This window comes from Cladophialophora yegresii (genome assembly GCF_000585515.1).
Source record: "Cladophialophora yegresii CBS 114405 chromosome Unknown aczIN-supercont1.3, whole genome shotgun sequence".
Taxonomy (NCBI): Eukaryota; Fungi; Ascomycota; class Eurotiomycetes; order Chaetothyriales; family Herpotrichiellaceae; genus Cladophialophora; species Cladophialophora yegresii.
The window spans coordinates 703364-725275 of NW_006913047.1; the positions used below are offsets into that span (position 1 = coordinate 703364).

At 53.7% G+C, this 21912-nt stretch overlaps 10 protein-coding genes across 10 annotated transcripts; 4 read left to right on the forward strand and 6 right to left on the reverse strand.

Annotated features, from left to right (window-relative positions):
* Nucleotides 1-221: 221 nt before the first annotated feature.
* Nucleotides 222-2792, forward strand: A1O7_03966 (uncharacterized protein; the record flags this gene model as incomplete). The annotated part of the gene is made up of 1 exon (XM_007757982.1): nt 222-2792. The coding sequence occupies one exon, from the start codon at nt 222-224 to the stop codon at nt 2790-2792; it is 2571 nt and encodes an 856-aa protein (XP_007756172.1).
* A 948-nt stretch (nt 2793-3740) lies between these two features.
* Nucleotides 3741-5089, reverse strand: A1O7_03967 (uncharacterized protein; the record flags this gene model as incomplete). Its single annotated transcript, XM_007757983.1, has 3 exons — nt 3741-4490; nt 4571-4852; nt 4916-5089. 3 exons carry the CDS (start codon nt 5087-5089, stop codon nt 3741-3743), a joined length of 1206 nt encoding a protein of 401 aa, XP_007756173.1.
* Nucleotides 5090-7230: 2141 nt separating this feature from the next.
* A1O7_03968 (uncharacterized protein) lies at nt 7231-7845 on the reverse strand (the record flags this gene model as incomplete). The annotated part of the gene is made up of 1 exon (XM_007757984.1): nt 7231-7845. One exon carries the CDS (start codon nt 7843-7845, stop codon nt 7231-7233), a length of 615 nt encoding a protein of 204 aa, XP_007756174.1.
* Nucleotides 7846-8336: 491 nt separating this feature from the next.
* A1O7_03969 (uncharacterized protein) lies at nt 8337-8552 on the reverse strand (the record flags this gene model as incomplete). Its single annotated transcript, XM_007757985.1, has 1 exon — nt 8337-8552. The coding sequence occupies one exon, from the start codon at nt 8550-8552 to the stop codon at nt 8337-8339; it is 216 nt and encodes a 71-aa protein (XP_007756175.1).
* Nucleotides 8553-9398: 846 nt separating this feature from the next.
* A1O7_03970 (serine/threonine protein kinase) lies at nt 9399-11259 on the reverse strand (the record flags this gene model as incomplete). Its single annotated transcript, XM_007757986.1, has 3 exons — nt 9399-10241; nt 10296-10614; nt 10676-11259. The coding sequence occupies 3 exons, from the start codon at nt 11257-11259 to the stop codon at nt 9399-9401; spliced, it is 1746 nt and encodes a 581-aa protein (XP_007756176.1).
* Nucleotides 11260-11741: 482 nt separating this feature from the next.
* On the reverse strand, nt 11742-13878 carry A1O7_03971 (uncharacterized protein; the record flags this gene model as incomplete). The annotated part of the gene is made up of 3 exons (XM_007757987.1): nt 11742-12716; nt 12774-13279; nt 13383-13878. 3 exons carry the CDS (start codon nt 13876-13878, stop codon nt 11742-11744), a joined length of 1977 nt encoding a protein of 658 aa, XP_007756177.1.
* Nucleotides 13879-15174: 1296 nt separating this feature from the next.
* Nucleotides 15175-16452, forward strand: A1O7_03972 (uncharacterized protein; the record flags this gene model as incomplete). Its single annotated transcript, XM_007757988.1, has 1 exon — nt 15175-16452. The coding sequence occupies one exon, from the start codon at nt 15175-15177 to the stop codon at nt 16450-16452; it is 1278 nt and encodes a 425-aa protein (XP_007756178.1).
* Nucleotides 16453-16757: 305 nt separating this feature from the next.
* On the reverse strand, nt 16758-17615 carry A1O7_03973 (uncharacterized protein; the record flags this gene model as incomplete). The annotated part of the gene is made up of 1 exon (XM_007757989.1): nt 16758-17615. The coding sequence occupies one exon, from the start codon at nt 17613-17615 to the stop codon at nt 16758-16760; it is 858 nt and encodes a 285-aa protein (XP_007756179.1).
* Nucleotides 17616-18001: 386 nt separating this feature from the next.
* A1O7_03974 (uncharacterized protein) lies at nt 18002-18673 on the forward strand (the record flags this gene model as incomplete). The annotated part of the gene is made up of 1 exon (XM_007757990.1): nt 18002-18673. The coding sequence occupies one exon, from the start codon at nt 18002-18004 to the stop codon at nt 18671-18673; it is 672 nt and encodes a 223-aa protein (XP_007756180.1).
* Nucleotides 18674-19505: 832 nt separating this feature from the next.
* A1O7_03975 (uncharacterized protein) lies at nt 19506-21460 on the forward strand (the record flags this gene model as incomplete). Its single annotated transcript, XM_007757991.1, has 3 exons — nt 19506-19771; nt 19856-20469; nt 20529-21460. 3 exons carry the CDS (start codon nt 19506-19508, stop codon nt 21458-21460), a joined length of 1812 nt encoding a protein of 603 aa, XP_007756181.1.
* Between the last annotated feature and the right edge of the window lie 452 nt (nt 21461-21912).

Genomic DNA, 21912 nt, shown 5'->3' on the forward strand with positions numbered 1-21912 from the left:
AGTATTGCTCAATGGGATATTGTACATTGTACAGTATGTGGGGGACAAGGACATATCTCTCGGGATATCTTCGGCTGAATTCTCCGCATTCGAGATAATTTCTTGCGGCACCAGCGGCGCACCCTCGAGACCCTTCACATGGACACGACTCGCGACCTGTTCATCAACACAACTCCCAGCTTCCTTGGGACTTTGTTCTAGTAAGGTTCCCGCTGATCGAGATGGCACGTCAGAGCGGCGGCTCTGGGAAAGGTGTCAAGTTGCCGTTTGCGCTACGGCAAGAACTAGGAATCGAGGGATATTCGCGCGAGGGTGGCCGTCGCAGGCAATATGGTCCAGTAAGAGGCAGGAAGGATCAGCGCAGGGCGTTGCGCGTGGAGAAGAGACAGAACAAGCGCATACGGGGTCCGAGACCGTCCGCGACGGAGGAGGAGTTTTCGGAGCATGATGTGGGCGACGACGAAGAGGAGGACGAGCCACTCCCCCAAGCCAGGCCTGTGAAGACCACCCGACCCAAGACTGATACACCGAAACCTATCTCGAAAAAGCCCCTGAGACAACCATCACCCTCCCCAACGCCGTCAGATCTACCCTCTATTCCTAGCTCGCGGTCGTCTTCGCCGGGTCTGGTCCTTGATGCAAGTTCCCGTGCTTTTAGAGATCGAGCAGCACAGGACGAGGCAGAAATATCTGCGCTTGAGAGGAAACTCGGTTTGAAGAAGAACAAGACACCCAAATCTTATACTGAGGATGGTTTGGACGATCTTCTTGAAGGGTTGGGCGACGATGAGAGGGGCGCGAAGAGAAAATCCGAATCGAAGGAGTGGTTAGAACGAAAGAGGCGGCGGACTATCGTCGACGAACGGCGTGGCGTTGAAGATGACTCCAATGCCAGCGTGAGTGGGAGCGACGAGGAGGAAGGCTTTGACATCGACGAAGACGACGAGGCCGATACTCTCGAAGACGATGGTAACGAAGACGATATCGACGTTGACTTGGACGACAATGTCGAGGCCGGCATCTCAGATGAGGAAATAGGGCGAGACGAAGCCGATTCGTTCGACGGGTTCGATCTCGACGAAGAGTCCGCGCCTTCTCAGCCAAAGAAGCCCCGTGAAAATCCCTATGTGCCGCCAGTCACTCCTAACGCGTCAACCTCCAAGTATATCCCACCGTCTTTGAGGAAAGCACAGGCTTCGGAAGGGGCAGTCCTCGAAAGGTTGAAACGACAGCTGCAAGGCCACCTCAACAAGCTGTCCGAAGCGAATCTGGTGTCCATACTGGGGGAAGTTGAAAAAGTCTATCAGTTCAACCCTCGGCAGGATGTCACGACCGTGCTGATCGAGCTTCTCTTGACGCTCTTGTGCGATCGGTCCGCCCTCCAGAATACCTTTGTCATACTCCATGCTGCGTTCGCAACTGCGGTGTATAAAGTTGTGGGGGTCGACTTTGGTGCCGAGCTATTGGCCCAGCTGGTGGCGCGGTTTGACCAGTATCGCGACGACAACGCTGGCGGAAAGGAGGCACTCAACCTGGTCAGTCTGCTGGCAAACTTATTCACATTCCACATGATCGGCAGCTCGATTGTTTTTGACTACATCCGCCTCTTACTCGAACGGCTGAGCGAAAACAATACAGAGCTCCTGCTACGACTGATCCGGGATTGCGGACCCCAATTACGACAAGATGACCCATCGTCCCTCAAATCCATAGTGCAACTCATGCAAAAGGAGGCGGCCCGCATGAACTCTGCAGGAGAACAGATGAGCGTACGTACAAAGTTCATGATCGAGACGATCACGGACCTCAAGAACAACAAAATGAAAGCAGCAACCAACAACGCAGGCCTTTCCAGCGAGCACATCACACTGATGCGAAAGGTTCTGGGCTCTCTCAACGACAAGCGCAATGTGAGAGCGTCAGAGCCGCTCCGGGTCACCAGAGATGACATCAAAAACAGCGACAAGAAAGGAAAGTGGTGGTTAGTAGGAGCAAGCTGGAAAGGAAACGAGCCCAATGCAGTATCTGAAGACAGCACCGACCCTGTAACTCTGGCATCGAATCAGGTCCTCGATGACGATTCAATCGACCTACTAGCCCTGTCCCGCCAATATGGTATGAACACAGATGTCCGGCGCTCTATCTTTGTTGCTTTACTCTCGGCTGTCGACTATCAAGATGGCCACATGCGGGTTTTGAAACTTCACTTGAAGCGCAACCAGGAGCAGGAGATCCCAAAGGTCCTTCTCCGCTGTGCTGCTGGGGAGAAGCCGTACAATCATTACTACACGCTCGTGGCCAAGAAGTTATGTCTCGACAAGAAAATGCGCAAGGCCTTTCAATTCGCTTTGTGGGGCTTTCTCAGAAGATTGGGAGAGAACCCTGATCTTGATGACGACGAGGAAGATCAGGAAGCAGAAGATGTCGACATGACCGAGATTGCAAATCTGGCGAGGCTCTACGCTCACCTGGTACTGGATGGGGCAATACCACTTGGTGTATTGAAAGTGTTGGATCTGGTATCTGCAAAGGAGCGAACGATCATGTTTGTCGAGTTGATGATTGCCATCATCCTCATCGAGGCGCAACCGACCACGTTGGTTAAGGTGCTGGAACGGACGGCCGCCGATACGCCACAGCTCGTCAAGAGGTTACAGTTCTTCATCAAGAAGAATGTGAAGACGTCAGACTTGGTCGGGAAGAAGGATCACAAAGCGGTCAGGCAAGGTTGTCGAGTGGCCTTGGAGACACTTGGCAGATTGCAAATGGCTGATGAAGAAACCGAAACCTAACGTACATGTGAGGCAGAGGAGAAGGGCACTGACCTTGATTTAGGCTCCTGCGAGACTCGACTGCTCTGTCCCTTCGATGCCACCGGATCCAGGAGGCGGAGCATAATCTCGTTACGGACCTCTTGTATGAGCATGACACCTTACGAATTATCCAGAGGAGAATGACGGCGGTCTAAACCAGCAGGTCGATGAACGCATGGACCACTTTTGCAAAAGTACATTGAGGCTCTGAAGGCTGCAGAAGCTGATGCTGATGGTGCAGAGAATGCGGCGAGAGAGTCGATTGACCGAATGGAAAAGAGGATGAAGCAGCTGGAGAAGCGTTTGGCTCAAGAGGAGCATGCTTGGACTGGATGTTGAAGGACCGGTTCAACGTTCTTGACTGAATCCGCTGGAACGTACGCTGCTGGCAGCCACTATGGCACAACCCTCACGCCGCGGCTCCCTATGGGATTAGACCGAAGTGGTTGGGTTGCGCCTGCCGACTGAACTCACTCTTTGGCGCCTGAAGAGCAGAGTTCCCTTGTGCCTTGCTTTCAACCTCACGTCTCCATCACTTCGCACAGCATCCGTCCCCGCTCTTTCGCCCATTCGATGGCGATCAAATTTGGTTTGCCATTTTCGATATGCATGCCTGTACCAGAGGTAGCAGCAGAGAATCGTGCTGGCAGTCAATGGCACAGCTACGGCCCTGAAAATCCAGAAACTGTCCGACACGTGGTCGTTGCCTCCGTCACCGTCCGGCCAGTCGAACATGCCCATACTGAACATTGTTGCAACAAAAGTGGGAGGCAAGAATATAGCTGCGATGAAGGTGAAAGTCGACATCGAGATGCTGTCTTGCTTTGTGGAGCTTGCGACCTCGAGATTAATCAAGGCAACCCGCTGACCAACCACGCTGAAAAGCAGTTCAATGTGACACTGGAGCTTGATCACCCGAGTCTCAAATTATCCACACAAACTGTCAATGCCTGATGCAATGTTCTCCACGGAGCCTCGCAATTCCACAGTTGCCACTTTTTGCATGAGGCTTGGATCGGCCACCATCTTGTACTCGGTCTCAAGCAGCCAGCTAGCAAATGAAGATAGCGAGGCCGAGATGCCCAACAGTAACTGGATCCGATGCAACAAACTGTGCAACTCCCTGGTCGCCAACCCCACGTCGATATCAAGCGGCCAACTCGATTGTTCGCAGGCATCGTGTGGCGATTCACCCCAGGTCACGCCAACGCGATCCTCCACTTCAATCGAGCGCTTTCTGACGGATTGGCAAGCTCTCACCATTCGAGTCTCGCACGCATGCAAGACGACCGCAGGCAGAAGCAGAGGGTTGGTCCACAAGTCTGGAGTCGATATCAACGGTGCGACCACTTGCTCCTGCTGTCTTCCAAGGCCCGTTCGGCCCCTGTCGCAGATTCTCTCGAAGACAATGCCGTCGCCACAAATGAAGGCGTCCATCCAATTGCGCGCCACGTCGTATGTGAGCGAGAGAAGGCAGTTCGAAATTTCCATGTGTTGCATGACCTTGAGGACAATCTTGACTTTTGTAGTCTCCCCGTTCTGTCCGATCACTTTATGCATCAGGTAGCTTCCCCCTTCCCTGAGGAACGCTGGGATCGTTTCTTCGTGCAGGTCGAACTCTGCTTCGATCGGCTCGAACGCATCTCGATTGAGTGTCATTCGCGGCGCGCATTGGGTCTATCGCACGTCACCAACCGGATGCCTCCTTTCAGAGTCCCGGCCTCCTTCGGTTTCAGAGCCTCATACTGTCCTTGTACCTTGAGCCAGCGCCATAGCCTGGCATTGAAATCGTACGGTTTACCCGGCTGATTGTCATCGTCAAGGCGCGCCAGCCTGAAATTGTGGTCGCGCTCCACAGTCGTCACGCCATCGTAACTCCAGCACTCCAGGATCTCCAGGCAATTGGACGCATACGGCTTGAAATGCTCCCTATACAAGAGGGGGAGACTCCAGTGAATCTGTTCGATACACTCACGGCGTCGATATCCGAGCAGGCTTGTCGACTTGCGGCCCGAGCACAACGCGTCGATGAAGCCCGCCTACCCCAAGAACGTCAATTATGCCAATTCGGCCGCTGGTGGAGTAGAGAAGTCCCAACTCACCTCAAGTGCCCTCCGTTCGGGTTTGCCAATGCTCCGCTCATGCGCCGATCTGCTGATCTTCAACACCTCGAGGAGCGTATCGTTGTGGCCTGCGCGCGTGAGTGGCGGGCTTTCGTTGACCTTGTGCCTCGCTACTTGAGGTCTCTTAGTCCCAGCGATTGAGGGTAAAGACATGTTCGGTGGTCGGCACAAGGCTGAGAAAATGCGGATCTTTCTACTGTATCCTGCTCCCAAGACCCAGTGGGCAGACCATTCAGTGATGCAGAAGCAACACTACGCGGAGAAAGGCACGGACACAGTCATGAAGACCTGATCAGGCTGAGTTGCAGTTGCTCTTGCACCAGAAGTGATCCAGGGACACCGAGGCCATTTTAACGGCCACTGGAATAAGGCAAACCGCCAAGGTAGGGGAAGCTGCTCCTGACATCCCTATGTCCCTATGCGGGCGAGGATGATGTCGCCAGGTGCTGGACCCGGCATGCCAGAGGACCAGCGCCTGGCCGAAGGCGCAGCTCTTGCTCTGTTCACTCAGACTGGTAGATACCTACATTGGATTAATGCGCGCCACCGTGTGCTCGCTCTTGCATCCAGCGCGAAAATGGCATTGTCCTATTGGACGATACGGCTTCGCTAGTATCGTGACGCCACCCTTATTGGTCGCATCTGTTAGCGTTTTTGGCATGGCTACGACATAGTTGGATACTGTAGTCCGGGCAGTCACATCTCAAAGGGGAACTCAGGAACTTTTGCAGCAGCACCCGCATAACGCAAATACGAGAGCCTCATCGCCACGCGGCGCCTGGTACCTCGACGGGCTTCTGACCAGCTGCTTGTAAGTAATCCATGAACTGTGGTGTTATACCAGAGTCAGCACGGAGCAGACAACAACGAGTCGAGGGCCTTCAACCCACTCAGCTGGGTAATGCCAGCCACCATCGAGAATGGGGATCCATAAAGTCGACATGGGAGTGATCATTTATGATTTTATCCCACCTTGCGGCTCGAGAGTGGGCAACCGTATGGTCGACATGACCATGACCATGATCACATGTCGCGCTTGAGCGAGTCGTCCGTCTACTCATAGACGACCCCCGTAGAAATTCAGGTTACCCCGTATGGACTTCGTGGGGATTGACGCGGGAGATGATATCACAGGGCCGTATTTGTCGTGCAGTTTCTCGATCTCGAATGCGTAGTGTCCTTTGAGCATGACGTCGTGGTAGAATCCATACCCGGCTGTTCGGTCACCATTGCGTAGATTCCTGCAGTGTGGGATATCGCATGTAGCAGGGGATGGGATGAGTGCACCGGTACTTGGGATTGGAATTACAGGGTGGAGGCGTCATTTTGACACCAACAGGTGATCTTGGCTGGCGGTGGGCTGCGAAAATGTCAGACTGGTGAAGCATACGACCTGTACGTTGCACAAGCTGAGGCAGGTGTGTGGCTAGGAGGACGCCGATCGGGTGTGAAGCCCAGGAGGAGATGGTCCATTGTGACGGGAGCTGTGTAGTGTAGTGCTTGGCTGGTATCGGCGCGACGGAGGGGTTAGAAGTTGGGCTGTGAGCACAGTTGAGCCAATGTCCGCTTTGTGAGGCTTCCATATGCCACTCGGGCAACATGTTCAACTCCTTGCATGTGTGTGTGAAATGGCAACATTACGAGGTACGGAGTAGAGGATGATGAACGACCCCTCCGCCAATCAACATCGGCTGTTGGCGCGCCTCCCTACGTACAAACCCCGTTTGGCCGAGAGGGGAGGCATCCATGTAAATCTTCCACCACTGGCCAACGCGTTACAAGGGGAGCTCGCCAGCCTTCGGCCGTGTTGCAAGCCGTTGTCTTGCTCCAGAGGCCCGCCGTTGAGTGATGATACGTACCGCCCGCTGGCCGCGGTCTTGCCAGTGCTCCCAGTTCTGGTTCAAGACCAGGAAAAAGATGATCACGGCCGTGAGCGGAAGGCTGACGGCGAAGAAGACCCAGAACTGCGATCTCCCGGGCCGAAAGTTGTCCGCCATACTGAGCATCGAGGCCACTAGAGTAAAAGGAAAGATGACCGTTGCCAGAATACTCAGGGACCAGCCGCTTGCACTGTCTTCGATTGCCTGGGACGCCGCCCTCAGTGACGCGATGTCATTCGCGACCGTGGAAAGGTTATTGACTCGGTCGCGCAGTGGTCCCAGACGCGATGCAAGCACTTTAAAGTCCTTCTGTGCGTCGAGTATGGCGCGCGGAAAGGCCTTCGGCCGGAACCTCACAGTCGAGGGACTTTCCGAGCCGTTCGAGATTCAGCGCCATGTTGGCCTCGAAGTAGATCATTTTCCGGCGGAAGAGTTGATGTTGTGGCTGGCCTCGACTACCTTGTAGAACTCGCGCCGCCAATCACCAGTGTTCATGTGCTTCGGTCTGGTCGCCGGGCTGTCATCGCTGAAGTACTTGCTCTGTGCCAGCGCGGGGGAGATCAACTCCGACGCATGTATCCAGTGGTGACCGATGTACTTAAGGATATGGCTTGCTGAGTTGACGGAGCTCTCGCGCACATTCCGGATCTCTTGGTCGGTAGCAAGGTTCCTCCAGTAAAAGACGGTTTCCTCGAAGGGGCTGGTCAAGTCTCTCCCCTCGGCATTCGCAATGATCTTGAGAGTCTTCAAACGCGTGGCTGACGAGAACGAAACCGGATACAGAGTTGTACAGCCTTTGTGGTACGGCTGGCTGGAATGTGTGGTCTTTTGCAACTTGAAATCCGCGTCCGGTCCTTCGGCTTCCCACATTTCCCCCGGACTACCATGTTCTTTTCCACGGAATATGTAGTTGAATCGACGTTCCTGTCTCTCCCCGTTCTTCACCGAGCCCTTATTGGCTCTAAAAATATTCATGGGGGATCGACCAGCAGGATAGCTTGTGGTGCGTAAGCGATTGAGTATCGGCATGGTTGTAATGGAGCTCACCGTTCCAGCCAGAATTAGGTGATGCGTCCTCTTTCTGAGAAGTCCAGAACGAGGCACAACGACGGGAAATAGCCACGGACTCGTCTGTCGGCATACTGCGCGATTCCACCATGACCAAGGGCTCGTAGCGTCTTCGGTTAATGGCGACAGTCATTTGCCTGCTTAAGAGTTTCAAATCGTTCTCACGGCCCGGATCCGGCTTGCGAAGCTCATGATAACGAACTGTGAAGGACGTTTCCGGTCTATTCAGCGATACCAGTTGACGGTGTCCGACGGACTGGATGTCTGTAAAGTCCCAAGCACTGGTTTGTTAGGTAAATACGAGTGGGTCGACGCCTAGATTGCTTCTGAGTAGCTCGATGAAGTCAGGTGCGAGATCTTCGAGGATGTACAGGCGGCAGGCGCCCGTGTCATTGGTGCCAGCTTTGAGCCTCTGAAAGTGTAGGTGCAGGTCCTCTGGGAGATCGAATTGGTCATGACTGACGTCCCCCGTCGGCAGATTCCAGGACGGCGCACCGCCCTGGAGAGATCCCGTAGTCGCTGTTGAATGTAGATTCCAGGATCTGGCGTCCCTGGTCCTTGAACTCGGCCAGCTTGTTGAAGAGCTGCCCAAGGGCGGGATAGGCGTCTTTGAGGCTGTCTACCCAGGAGAGGTACGCTGCCTGGTTAGGACCACTGCTTGAGGCCATTGCTTCTGGTAAACCGCTTCGCACATTAGAGTCAAGAAGAACGAGTGTTGCAATACACAAGTCGTTCTGGCTCTTTGGGCAAGTCAAAGCTTGAGGCTGAAGAAAATCGTAAAGTGTCACCGGCACGCCTGACTAACCTGCCTTGCATGAGGCTGAAATCGAGATAGAAGAATCGCCCTACACGACCGCCTCTAGGCAGTCTAGCAGACTTGCTCTGTCGGTGAGGCTGATGATCGGCGCGCGGCCCTGCAGGCGAACCAAAGCGGCCTTGAGCTCAAGCCCGTATTGCGAATGCAGGCACGAGGATACATGCTGTCATGGCCAGCACGTACGAGGAGAGCGAGCGTCACGATAACAGCCAAAAGGGCTGCAATGCCTTCGCTACCTTGTTTTGTAGATTTTCAAATTAAAACTGAAGAGAGAAGAAAGAGGAGTAACACAGTAACAAGTCATAAAGACTCGAAGAATGGCAAGTGCCACCAGTCCCAGTCGGGCTTAGTGCCGTCGTGTGACACATGCTGTAGGCCACTAGGGGAAGTAAGCCATGTTAGGACATGAAAGAAGTTGTGTACTGCTGTGGTGCGCCTGTTGGTGCTCATGTCAGCCGAAAGCAGAGACTATGGCGGCGAACAACCTTGAAAGCACATATACATAGTCCTACTTGCCGTCTGTAGACACCCATTTCACCTTAGAACCGCTCTGGATGCCGCACCTGATCGTGATCAGTATGTGTGAATCCTCCACGTTCACCCTGATTCCCATTGCCAAGCACACAATGAACAAGTCCGCCTTGAGCGTCGACTACCCACCAACGGGGCTACTCTCTTCGGAGTCCATCGAGAGTCCTCAAGCATGCCTTGTCCTCTTCCGCGGCTGCTGCTCTCGGTCGAAGGACTCACCGAACCGGCGCACGGATGGATTTGGTTGATCCTGAACGGCTTCCGATTCTGTCCGTGACTGACCGGTAGGCAGCTCCCCGCCAGCGTTCGGCGCAGCTCTCTTCCTATCTCTCTGTTCAAGTGCTTCTACCCACTGCTGCTCTTGTCTTCGACGTAGTGGACTCGGCAAACCAGCAGCCCCAAAATCCATATTCCGAGGCGCATCTGGCGGACATAGCGGGCCCCACTGTCTGGGCGTCCACAGAAGATGTTCTGCGAAGTCAGACCAGAAATCCTGATTCTTGCGAAAGTCTGCACCACCGTCTGCTAGGTCGTTGATCTGGTTCTGTTCAAATGCCACCAGAAGTGGCGCTAGGTCGCCGGTCCGTTGGTACTCCGCTTGCGCCTGCTCCATGCAGTCACGCATGCCGGTTTCAATCTCTGAAAGCAGACGACTAGGCGGTGGTCGGTCGCCCGGCTTCATTCGCAAGCATTCGCATACCAAGTCCCAGAGTTTAGGACTGTATCGTTGCTTGGTCACAGGATCTGGCCGTTTCATGATATTCGTCCCGTCAAAGGCGCGCGCTGCCGCAGTGCTGCCGTACAGGATTTGATTGACTTTGTCGCTGAGTAGGTCCATCTCATTCAGAGTTACTAGGTTCCACATGACAGCGCCAATGGCCCAAACGTTCGCTTCCTGACGGATCTGGTGGTATCTCCGATCTAGGCCGATCTTCTTTTTCAGATCCCTGTGGACGTCTTCCTGGAAATAGTAGTAACGATAGGCTTTCATCTGACTAATGCGTTGTTCCTGTATCGAGTGAGTTCATGACCGGCGTCAGAGCGGATCGTGATGTGTGCTTACCGGAGGCTGCCAAAACGGTGTGCCTTTTTGCAAGGCCTTTGCATGGTTCCTATTTATATCGCCCGCGTTTGTAGTGGTGGCCAGTCCGAAATCGCCAATCTTAGGTTTCGGATACCAAACGGTGTCTTGATCTTTGGAGGGATTTGTGGCGAGGAAAATGTTCTCCGTCTTGATATCGTTATGTAGAAGATATTGGCCGTCAACCTGCTGTCCAAAGTCCAAGTGCCCGAGGCTTCTCCACCTGCCTCTGACAAAGTCGAGATACCCCTTGGCCAGACAGTGGAAAACATGCCACAGGAAGAGCTCGGGAAAATATTTACTGCGATCACCGTGTCAGTAGTGGCAACGGAGAAGAAAGCCGCCGCAGTAGTAAGGCTTACTTCCATGCCTTGTATCTCAACCGCAGGGCTTCCAAGGTCCCGAATTCGCAAAACTCCGTGTAGTATCTACAGTAATTTTGGTCAACTTGATATTGCCGGAGACGTACGAGCACGTCTGAGTTGAGCTCATTTGTCTGCGCCATTATTGCGGCTTCATGGGTCAGGTGCGACTTTTTCGACTGTGCAGGCACAAAATGTTCGGGGTTCGCTTCGGTGATCTTCAACACAAAGGCCTGAACAAGAATGTTGTCAGTCGTGTGTCGGAAGTAGTCGGGACGGTTACTCACATCTGTTCGCTCTTGCCGTCCATTCATCTTCGAGTACAGTGCGACCGCGCCAAACGAGCCTTTTCCCATGGGCCGCTCAAACATCCATTCGTCCTCATCAGGCAGATTCAGGGAAGAGAAGAAAAGGTATTTGAACCTATCACCAATGTGTCTTCTGCGACCCCGAAAGCTGCTCTCATGCCAACTGAAAAAGTGTTTGATCGGAGAGTCTGGGACTACCTGTCGCTCTGCCGAATCTTGGAAGAAGCTTTGCAAAACATCTGTATTCCAGTCGACCTGGAAGCTGTCTAGTGCCATGCTGGTGGCAGATATGTGGGTTTCGTTGAACTAGTGTTGACCGAGGGTTGGAAGCGGCAGCACAAACACCGTAGTCAAAGGGTGTGAGACTATGATACCAACGTCCGGATCAGCACGGTTGCAGATGCTGCACTTGTTGGGGTCGTGGCCACTGATGTTCTTTCAGCTTCAAAGAACCGGGTCGCCAAACGATACGCTGCAAGCCGGATTCGGAGGATGTCAAATTCATTGTTTCCGCACGCTTTGGCTCAGGTTTTGAGACTCGACGCAAAGTGGCCTTGTCCATTGTGTCCATCGAGCAGATGTGCCAAAGCCATTCCCATCCACGACACCGCGGTTGCTCAGATTGATTAGTACCACCCTTAGATACGCACAGGGCTCGGCCTTGGGCATCATCACGTGCTGGGTGCCACCTTTGTGATGTTGATTAGTCATCATTCTTTCGCGATGTATCCCGACCAGTGCTCGATTGGAGGACAGTGTCATTCTGCTTCTTCCTCTAGTGCTTCCAACTCGGCTTTCTCGTAGGCCTCCATGATCTTCGGATCCCACAGAGTTGTGCCCTTGTCCGGTATGCCGTGCTTCATGTCCTTGAAAACAGGGCCAATGCAGTTTTCCCAGCGCTTTCTCCGATCCATGAGCATGCGCGCAGAGTCGCCAATGTCTCTCGCTCTGCTAACACTCACGGCTGTGCCGGGCGCCCCAACACCGTGGGTACCGGCTTTTGGTTTATTGGCGCCCGGACCACCCTTCTTCGTCTTGCCGAGCGTCCGCGTGCGCTTCAGATAGGCTTGCTGTACTTGGCTGTCCAGATCTTCGTGAATAGTGCTGTATTCCTGGAAGGCAAGTCGCTCTTTTGCCAAATCCAGCAAGCGAGCTTTGCGAGCCCCGTTGATGATCATGACTCGGCGAAGTTCGGCCTGCAGAAGGCGCAACCTCTCACTAATGTCGTCATCATGGTGAGCGTCATAATCTGGATTTTCATCCTGTCCAAGTAAGCCTAGGTGGCGGAGTTCACCTTTAATCCGTTCGTCGCTTTGTATGTAATCTAGGCGCTGCGAGATAGAATTCTTTGACGGAGCTTGATCGGCAACAGCAGCTGCTGGGGGCAGTGGCTTCTCGGTCGGGTCATGGCCGTTGGTAAGTCCATCCAGGTCCATGGTATCATTGCCATCACCCATGAATGAATTTAAATCACCAATACCGTTGACGTCGCTGGGTGGTGATCGGTGCTCGAACTTAAGCAGAGACAAAAGGCGACTTGCCAATGGGCCGGTTGAAACTTGGTCTGTATTAAGGTTGTCATCGTTGATTTGTTCAAGATTTCCTCGTGGATGATTGAGTGGGAACTTGTCACCACTCTCCACTGATATTGTCCCCGTGTCTTCCTCCGCCCAGATCTCCTGGTAGGAGCGTTTATTGCGCGGTACTGCGAGGAAGGGAGTCGTGCGGTCACCCTTTCTCACGGTCAGCCCAAGCACTTCCAGAATACTAACTGCTCTCTCTGCACCTACCCTCTCTCTCAACCAGGCGATATCCTCTTCAGTGAGAGGCCGGACGTACGGCTCAACATAGGCTAGGAAAGTGCTTGCAGCGATCTGGTTGGCTGGCTTGGCGGTGCTGAAGTCCTTGTCAGGAGGCGTGCCTGCGATCTGATCACTCAAATCCTTCGTCGGAAAAGCGGTAACTTGGTATATTTCTTTCTTTTCTGCGTCGGACATTCCGGGAGTAACCTCTCGAATGTGGTAAATCACTTTGTCCGGAGCCAGAGGATCGGGGAAGAAACCTTGCTGAGGCATCGAAGGCTGCCCGTGGATCACACGGTTTTCCTCAGCATCGGACATAGACACATCCGATTTAGCTGGCGATGCGCGAGCGCTTGCAGCAACAGCAGCGTCTGGAGAGTCTGCAACCTCTGACAATGATGACGTGCCAGGACTGAGCTTTGTCTTCTTCGATGGTGAAGGACTGTCTACGGGCGCAGATGTGGCATGCCCAAGCTTGGTTTTGGAAGACTCATCTGGACAGTCTCAGTCAGCGAATGCTGTGGGACCTCGTAATGGGGCTCCACGACGAAATGTGCCGGCTCAATGCCAAGGCGTGAAGATACCGATAGGACATACCTTCTTTCTTAATTTCCACACTATCATAGGTCTCGGGTCTGTCTTTACGCTTCTTCGCCTTCAGATTCTTCTGAGAGGTCGCCTCTTCCTTGCGCGCCTTCGCCCTGCGAGCCTGCTCTGCCTGACGGTCGTGATCCTGCTGGTCCGAATCCAAGTCTTTCTTCTGCTCGTGGATCACACGAATAGCCTTCTCGCACAGTTCGGCGCGTTTTTCCGCTGAATCGCTCAGATGTTTCAATTGATCAATGATGTCATTCAGCGACCTCGGCTCAAGCCTCGAGCCTTGACTCTCGAGGTGGTCTATAATCTCTGCATAATTGGGCTTCGCTGGGACCAGAAGTTTGGACATTTCCAAGTCAAGTAGAGGCGTGGTCGTCGGTCCGGGAGGGGCAGTGCCTGCACTGAGCACAGAGCTCGGCGTCGTGTTCCTGCTTCGAGACCGTTGCCCATCTCGCATCTTGTTCTTACTCTTACTGGCGCTTCCTAAAGGAGGCATGTTCGACGGTATCTTGTCTTTGGTCAAGGGTGTGAGAAGGGCGTCATTCGGAGGCGCGAAGACGCTCGAGGCTTACGTCGTAGTGGCCGAGTCCTTAATTCTATCCGCAGCCGCAGTAGCCCTCGTTATCACTAGCAGAGTTCACCGACAACGAAGGCGAAAAGAAGGGTCTTCAAAAAGGATTCTGGCTCTTCGACTGCTGTACTCATCAACACGACGTTCAAGAGACCCGGGCGCAGGCACAAGTCGACGCCAAGCTCGGATAACATGCCCTTTTTGTGCTCTCAGGGCTGAACGGGTTGGCAAAGACCCGGCCTCCCGAAATAAAACCCCACCACCCCGGTTAGCGAGCCTAGCCGGCATCTGGAGGCCTGTGCTCCTCCTGAGACACGCAGAAACATGCCCCGGATAGGCGCCTCAACCATGGCACGGCCGATACCCTGATTTCAAGAGGCTGGAAATCCGCACTTGAACGATCCTAGTCGCCACCCACACTCGTATCAACGCCCGCCCAAGGCGGTGCGGATCCCACATCTCTGCCCTCGGGTCGAAGTCGTCACTACTCTGTATCTTCCCGCTGCTTCTACCTCAGTATAGGAACGTTTCTACCAGATTTCGCCATCGCTGGCAGTCCTTTGACAGAAGCCTCCAACCCAGGACGTTCATGACGACGCAAACTGTAACCGAGGGACCATACAGAGCTCTCTCAACGTAGCCGTGTTTTCCGACGGTTTCAGCACCAAGTATTTCTTGCGTCGCATCTCCGTGACCATGCACACGGCCGATTGAGCCTGCGCAATTCTCGAGTACTTTGCATTCTACTTTTGGACTACTGGGTAACTGGAGCCATGTGTGAGTCCAAGCTTGATATTCTGTCTTACACAATAGGTGCTTACCTGCTCCACAGCCGCACAGGACTTCGGTGTTGTCGCAATCGTGCTTCCCAACCCACAATACGACCCCTCAGATCGAGCGCAAATCGTCAATGTAGGGACATAAGACGGCTGCCCGGTGATACACACACTGACTTTCGGTGGACAGGACTCATTCGGATTTGCTCTGAGGGCATCAGGCCTTATTCGCACCCTGTCACCCAACAATCCTCATCATTACGACGCCATTCAGGGCCTTCTATACTCCCCCACTCTTCCGCCCTCGAGTCCCTGTGGCAATGCCACCAGAGCCCTCATACCAGCAAACGTCACGACTCTGGCTGAGATTCCCCCAGGCGATTATCCTCTGATTGCAGTGGCACCGTGGACAGAGCCAGACTGCGTCAATTCTTACCTGTCTGTCATGCGGGCCGACGAGGTCCGAGGAGCAGTCTTCTTCCACCCTGACAATTCCAGCGCACTGCCTCCTCCTGTCAGCGACCCCTCCTGGACCCTGCGTGACGGTGGGCAATGGAAGTCTATCAATGGATATCCAGTCTACGCAATCCCTGGGATGCTCGGTTCCTTTCTCTTGAATGAATTGGCACAGTATTCGGGTAACATGTCAGAAGTACCATTTGGGGATGAGCTTGTCACCATCTACAATCCCCACGATAGCGTCAGGCTATACGCACGGATGGACGTTCACACCCGGGCGGGCATACCGTCGCTATGGGTCTTCCTGATAATCGTCCTAGCCATCCTCCTCGCAGTCGTCTTGATGAGCTCGGTTATCATGCATATAATTCAACGCCGGCAACGGCGCATTCTCCAACGCCGAGTCGCCGATGGTGAGGTCAATCTTGAGTCGTTAGGCATCAAGAGGATGCAAGTACCACAAGAGATATTGGACAAGATGCCTCGATACACTTACACGGCCAAACTGGAGCCAGAAGGCGACAACGGAAACGCCGCGAAGCATCCGGGCGAGTCCGAGGCGAGTGATGCTGTCGGACCCACCTCTCAGAAGGTGGCAGATCCCCATACGAGAGACGTCGGAAGTGCCATTGGTCCGACTGCCGCAACTCATCAAGTCGCATTCTCTCAGTCAACGTGTCCGATCTGTCTGGACGACTTCGTTAGTGGAGAAACAACCGTTCGCGAACTCCCCTGTAATCACATCTTCCATCCCGAATGCATCGATCCTTTCCTACGCGATAACAGCTCGCTCTGTCCGTTGTGCAAGAAATCCTCACTTCCAGCGGGATATTGTCCAGTCCAAGTGACAAACATCATGGTGAGGAGAGAAAGATTGATGCGGAGGGTGCAGCAACGGGGTGGCACAATTCATGTATCCACCCCAGCCTCTCGCATCGTGACGAGAGGCCGTGGGCTGCGCGCCATCTCAATTCCTAGACCAGCACCACGCATAGATCTTCAGATATCACCCGACCAGGAAAGGAATGCGGGTACGGAGATGGATTTGGTGCCATCTGCGCGAAGACTGACCACGGTTGAGGATGAAGTGCCTGCTGATGTACGCGCCCAAGGCGTTTCTGCCAGGCGGGCATGGTTGCGCGACCGAATTGCCCGCAGACAAGCTCGGGACTACCAGCAGCGTGCTGATGAAGGGCGCGTGGCGGAAGCGTCGAGACCTCTGTGTAAGTCCCCGTGCCTGCTTCGATCACGAATTGGTCGCTAACTGATTACCAAGGGCGCCGCGCTGCTGGCCGACTCTTCCCCAGTCTCTGATCCGCCCTGAATGTGCAATGATCTTGTCCCGAATCCAAGTTTTGCATAGCGATTGGCGTCTCTGAACAAAAGTTGGCTTGTCGGCTTAGGGTAGATATGTCTTGATGTACGTTTTTAATATGATGACAGAATGTTTGTGGCGGACACATGTACACCTGCATTGTTTCTGAGCATCTTTTTGGTTGGTATGGGGCAGCGCGGCAACAGCAGGCATGATTCAATCAGGGTTAGTGATAAGGCTCATCGACGAGCCCCTCAACTAGCAAACTTATCATGCTTGCCTTTGACTCTGACATCCAGGACCTCCTCGTAGAAGTTCCCTTCCTTCCTTGCTCTTTTCAGCCGCTTGACTTCATCGTCGTCGAGTCTACGACCGACCGCCTGCTCGAGTTCTCTCCGGCTGATCTTTTCCTTTGCTTTCGTCTCTTTGTTCTGTTGCACCCGAGGCTTGAAGCGCGACTGCATCCTGACAATGAGATGTGTAGATTCCGAACCAGCCTCTCCATCACCGCGTAACGAGATATTGACTGCTTTCGCGTTCGCCTTCGTCTCTGTAAGAGCACAGAGATACCGCCATCCTTGCTCACCAGGCTCCTTCTTGCTCGCGGCAGTCCTAACCCTCCATCGGACTCTGTCTTCCAACTCTTTCTCGCTGACCTGCTCAACAACAAATCCCTCTTCCGGGCCTCGGGCCTCCCTTCGGGCGCCGAGCACACCCAGAGCGTCACAACTCAAATAGCCGCCATGACTGCCTTTGAAACTGATTTCCCCGGTGCCCGCCACGGTTGAGGCGACCCAGACTTGTCGCACGTCATGCGGCTCAGATGTTTCCGGTACATTCTCGACAATGTTTTCCACAGGCGAGGCGAAGACGTTACCGTGCGCATCGCACGCTAGAGAGGTCGGGGGAGCAGTGGGCAAGACTAGCAGGACTGGCCCTGTGAGGTCCGACGGTTGATCGGGCGTCGTCCAGGTCTCGTCTTCGGCGGATGGGTCGGGGTTCTCGGCAGCGACAACCGACTTGGAGACGTCAATGTTGTCATCGTCGGTCCGGTGCTTGCGCTTCTTGCTAGGTTTTTTGTCTCCTTTGAAGGAGAGTGGTTTTACGGGCATCGTCCAGACTGACCCGCAGAGGAGACCGCCGGACCGCAGAGGCGTGTGCTTGCGAATGAAATGATAAGAGATTCAATGCGAGAAAGGTACTACTTGATATCCAGTAGTTTGCCTTGATTGTTGTTGCGGAGATGCACATACACAGTACGGCCAAAGCACAAGGCTTCGATATTCCGCCGTGTCCCCAATGACGTCGTAGGTGCGTCCTGATTGGGCGATTTCCACACTCCTCAAGCATCCTCCGCTCAGGGTCTGGACTCTTGTCACACCAGGGCTTGATTCATCACCCAAAGACTCCAGGTGAACTCTGCTCATTAACGGAACAGCAAATTGATTACGACTAAGCCAGAGAAAAGGCGAAAATCTACGGCAGTCACAAGAGCACTATGGTTGAAGTAAAGAAATATCATCTTCCCCCTACATCTCTTGTCCCCAACTCACCACAACCGCTGCTCCACTACCCAGGCCTTTTGTCTTCAAAATCAGCAACTATTTGTGATGACAGTATAGCCATCAAGGCGCACGATCTCTTTTCAATCAATGGTTGGGAGACACAATGGATCTTCCGCTACGGTCCAACACAGACCTCTCATTACCACTCTGGAGTCCATGAATGCATGGCTGTCCTGACTGGTACCGCCAAAATTCGCTTCGGGGTTGCTGACACAGCAGAAGACATGGAAGAGAACACTCATGGCCACGGCAGAGAGGAAGGGGGGATCGAGGTCGAAGCTGGTGTAGGCGATGTTTTCATCCTCCCCGCAGGAACAGCGCATAAGACCTTCGATACCTCTCCGGTGAAGGAGTTTAAACTGCTGACTCCTGGCGACGGTCACCATATCTTAGCCAAAGGATCAGATGTGAGGGAAACATTGGCACACGTCCAGCTGGATGGGTTCACGATGGTCGGCGCCTATCCCAAAGGCGGAGGGGAATGGGACTTCGCTAAAGGTGGCGAGAATCAAGGTGAATACGAGAAGGTCTGGTCAGTTCCCAAGCCTGAAAACGATCCTGTTTTAGGAAAGGCGGAGGAAGGGCTTTGTGGCCAGTGGCGGTAGAGCACATTCCTCGGTCCAGAAGCCTCAATTGCTAGCAACAGAAGAGCCTTCCATGCGTGGTTCTCTGGCCACTATGGACTGGTGTCCCATCAAGGGCCCCTTGGTCCATAGCTTGTACTGAAAAGTGTGCGGAGTACTGTAAGACGGTCTACTAAATGAGACTGTGAAGGGTGGTCCGACGCACCCACCACACTTTTCCTTGGGTCTAGAGAGAGACCAGTGAATGCGCCAAGTGCAGCGGCCATGTTAGCGAGCAAATCTAATCAGATTAGATGAAAATTTTTCATCTTGGCTCGCGGGAAACGACAAACCAGAGCTCAAGCTCATCTTGCCTCGCTAAGTCTTCGAAGCTTCTTCCTGCCGTTGGATCCGGAAAAGGTTTGGCCGCCCTGTCTGGAGAGGACTGGCATGTGCGATCTAATCTTATCGCGCGGAAGATACGGCCCATTCACACTCTGTTCACCCCTGCTCATACCACTCGTCTTTGAGCGGAGAAAGCTCGCCTTCCACGGTGTCTCGCTCCTTCCGCTATCCTAGACACCCTGGCGTGCGCCACTATCCACTGGTATCTAGTACCTCGTACCTGATAGCCGACATCGGATGATCCTATCCACATGGCTTCTCGGGGCGAGCTCTCGTGTGACGCCCGTAGCTTGAGCTCCGCTTCGGAACAGGTCTGGGTACATATGCCTCGCCTTTGCAACACGGTGCTAGGCTCCGCAGGAGCTAGCGGAAGAGTTATAGAGTCTACAAAGACTCGAGCCGTCTCCTCTTCCGTCTTTGCAGCCCTACCACCTCCTCAAGCAGCAGTGAGACAAAGATCTTGATAGCGATGGCAGGGCTTTCCAGGATCCGACCTGGCTTCCGGCGAACTGAAACAGACGACGCCACCACTTCTGTACAGACGGTGCCGCTCGATTCTATCGCGACAGACCAGAAACAGCCTGCCACAACCAGTGCAGAAGATGCTGCTACAAATGATAGTATTGCGGAAGCTCTAACGAAGCTGCCCATCCAGAATGCTCAGCGAGGTGTACAAGATGTCGAAGCGGTGACCTTGACCTGGTCAAAGCAATCTCTGATCGCGATCTTCATCCTGTACGTTTCCTCCTAACTTACCGCATCCTTGACCCGTATGCAATGACATGCTGATATTCTGCTGACTGTTTTCTCTCCATACAGCATGTGGCTGCTCTACTTTGTCAATGCGTTCCAATCCTCGATTCTGTACAATTTGGTCCCCTTCGCGACAAGCTCTTTCGAGACGCACTCGTTACTGACGGTCATCTACATTGTCTCGAACGCCATGAGTGCCGCAGTCTACATCCCCCTCGCGAAAATGCTTGATATCTGGGGTCGAGCTGAAGGGTTCCTGCTGATGATCGCCTTTGCCACCTTGGGGCTAATCCTTATGGCTGCCGGAACTGGTCTTTCGACATTTTGCGCAGCGCAAGTGTTCTATTCAATCGGGTTCGGAGGCATGATCTACAGCATCGATGTCATCACGGCCGACGCATCGAAGTTGAAGAACCGCGGTCTCGCCTACGCTTTTACAAGCTCTCCTTATATGATTACAGCATTCGCTGGTCCCAAGGCTTCGGACGACTTCTATTACAATATCAGCTGGCGCTGGGGCTTCGGTTGCTTTTCCATCATCTTGCCGTTCGTGGCGGCACCACTGTATTTTGTCTTGAAGATCAATCTGCGAAAGGCGCAAAAGCAGGGTCTGTTGTTACGGGAGAAGAGCGGCCGGACTTTGGTGCAGAACGTTTGGTATTATATCCAGGAGTTTGATGGTAGGTGGTGATCGCTTCTCTCGAAACTAAAATATCGTTGAACTGACCTTCCCGCACAGCTGCTGGTGTGTTTCTCTTCGCGTCTGGCTTGACTGTCTTCCTTTTGCCTTTCACCCTGGCGGATACGGCGCCGCATGGTTGGAGCACAGGCTACATCATCGCCATGATCGTGGTCGGCTTTGTCACTCTCGTCCTTTTCGGTCTCTACGAAACGTACCTTGCAAAAGCGCCATTCCTGAACGTCAACCTGTTAGCGAACCGGACCGTCGTCGGCGCCTGTCTCCTCGACGTAACGTACCAGATCTCCTATTACTGCTGGGCCAGTTACTTCACGTCTTTCTTACAGGTGGTTAACAATCTCTCGCTGGCCGAAGCCGGCTATGTGGCCAGCACATTTGACGTGGTCTCTGGTTTCGTCCTGCTGTTTGTCGGCATCCTGATCCGCAAGACAGGCTACTTCAAATGGTTGCTCTTCGTTGCTGTGCCGTTGTATATCCTTGCTCAGGGCTTGATGATCTACTTCCGCCGTCCAAATCAGGGTGTCGGATACCTAGTCATGTGCCAGGTCCTCATCAGCATCGGGGGAGCTATATTTATCATTGTCCAACAGGTTGCCGTCCTGGCTGCAGCAGACCATCAACATGTCGCGGCAGTGCTTGCCCTCTTATATGTTGTCGGCAACGTCGGTGGTGCTGTGGGCAATACCATCTCCGGCACGATATGGACCAACACGTTCTACAAGGCTCTGGAGAGGCACGTGCCGAATGTCAGTCTGACCGAACTGGAAGATATATATAACAGCTTGGATGTGCAGCTCAGCTATGCGGTCGGCAGTCCCGAGAGGAGAGGCATTCAAGAGGCTTATGGATATGCGCAGACAAGGATGCTGGCCGCCGGCACAGGGATTATGGGCCTGTCGCTGGTGTGGATGTTCGTGATCAAGAACATCAATGTTGCTCGGATCGAGCAAGTCAGGGGCACTGTCTTCTAGACGCCAGTTGAACGCTCTGCTCGTCGTGGATACTTGGCCAGTTTGGGCCCAGGGTCCAGTGCTGCCGCCGATGCAATTGCGGCGGCGGCAACATTCGACGTCCAGGAATGGTCCGCTCACCATTCCCAAAGGGCATGTCAAGGTGTAGTGAAATATGGCCTAGCGACAATCGAATTGTGGTACGCCGGAATCGGTGGGAGAGCAGCCATGACAGGTGTTCGAGATTTGCCTGTGCTGACATGTGTAACGTTTCGTCCCTGGGATTTGTTTTGCTTCTCCTTGGCGGCACTGCTATCATTTACACCTTCTTTCTCCTTTCTTACCTCCACCTTCCCAAGCACCAATAATCCGCCGGAAAAGCATAGGTACTCACTCCTTAAGACGCCCAACGAAGTACAGGGCGTTCGGCATTGCGACTTGCTTTCTAGCATCCGACAAGGAGCGCCACCTGA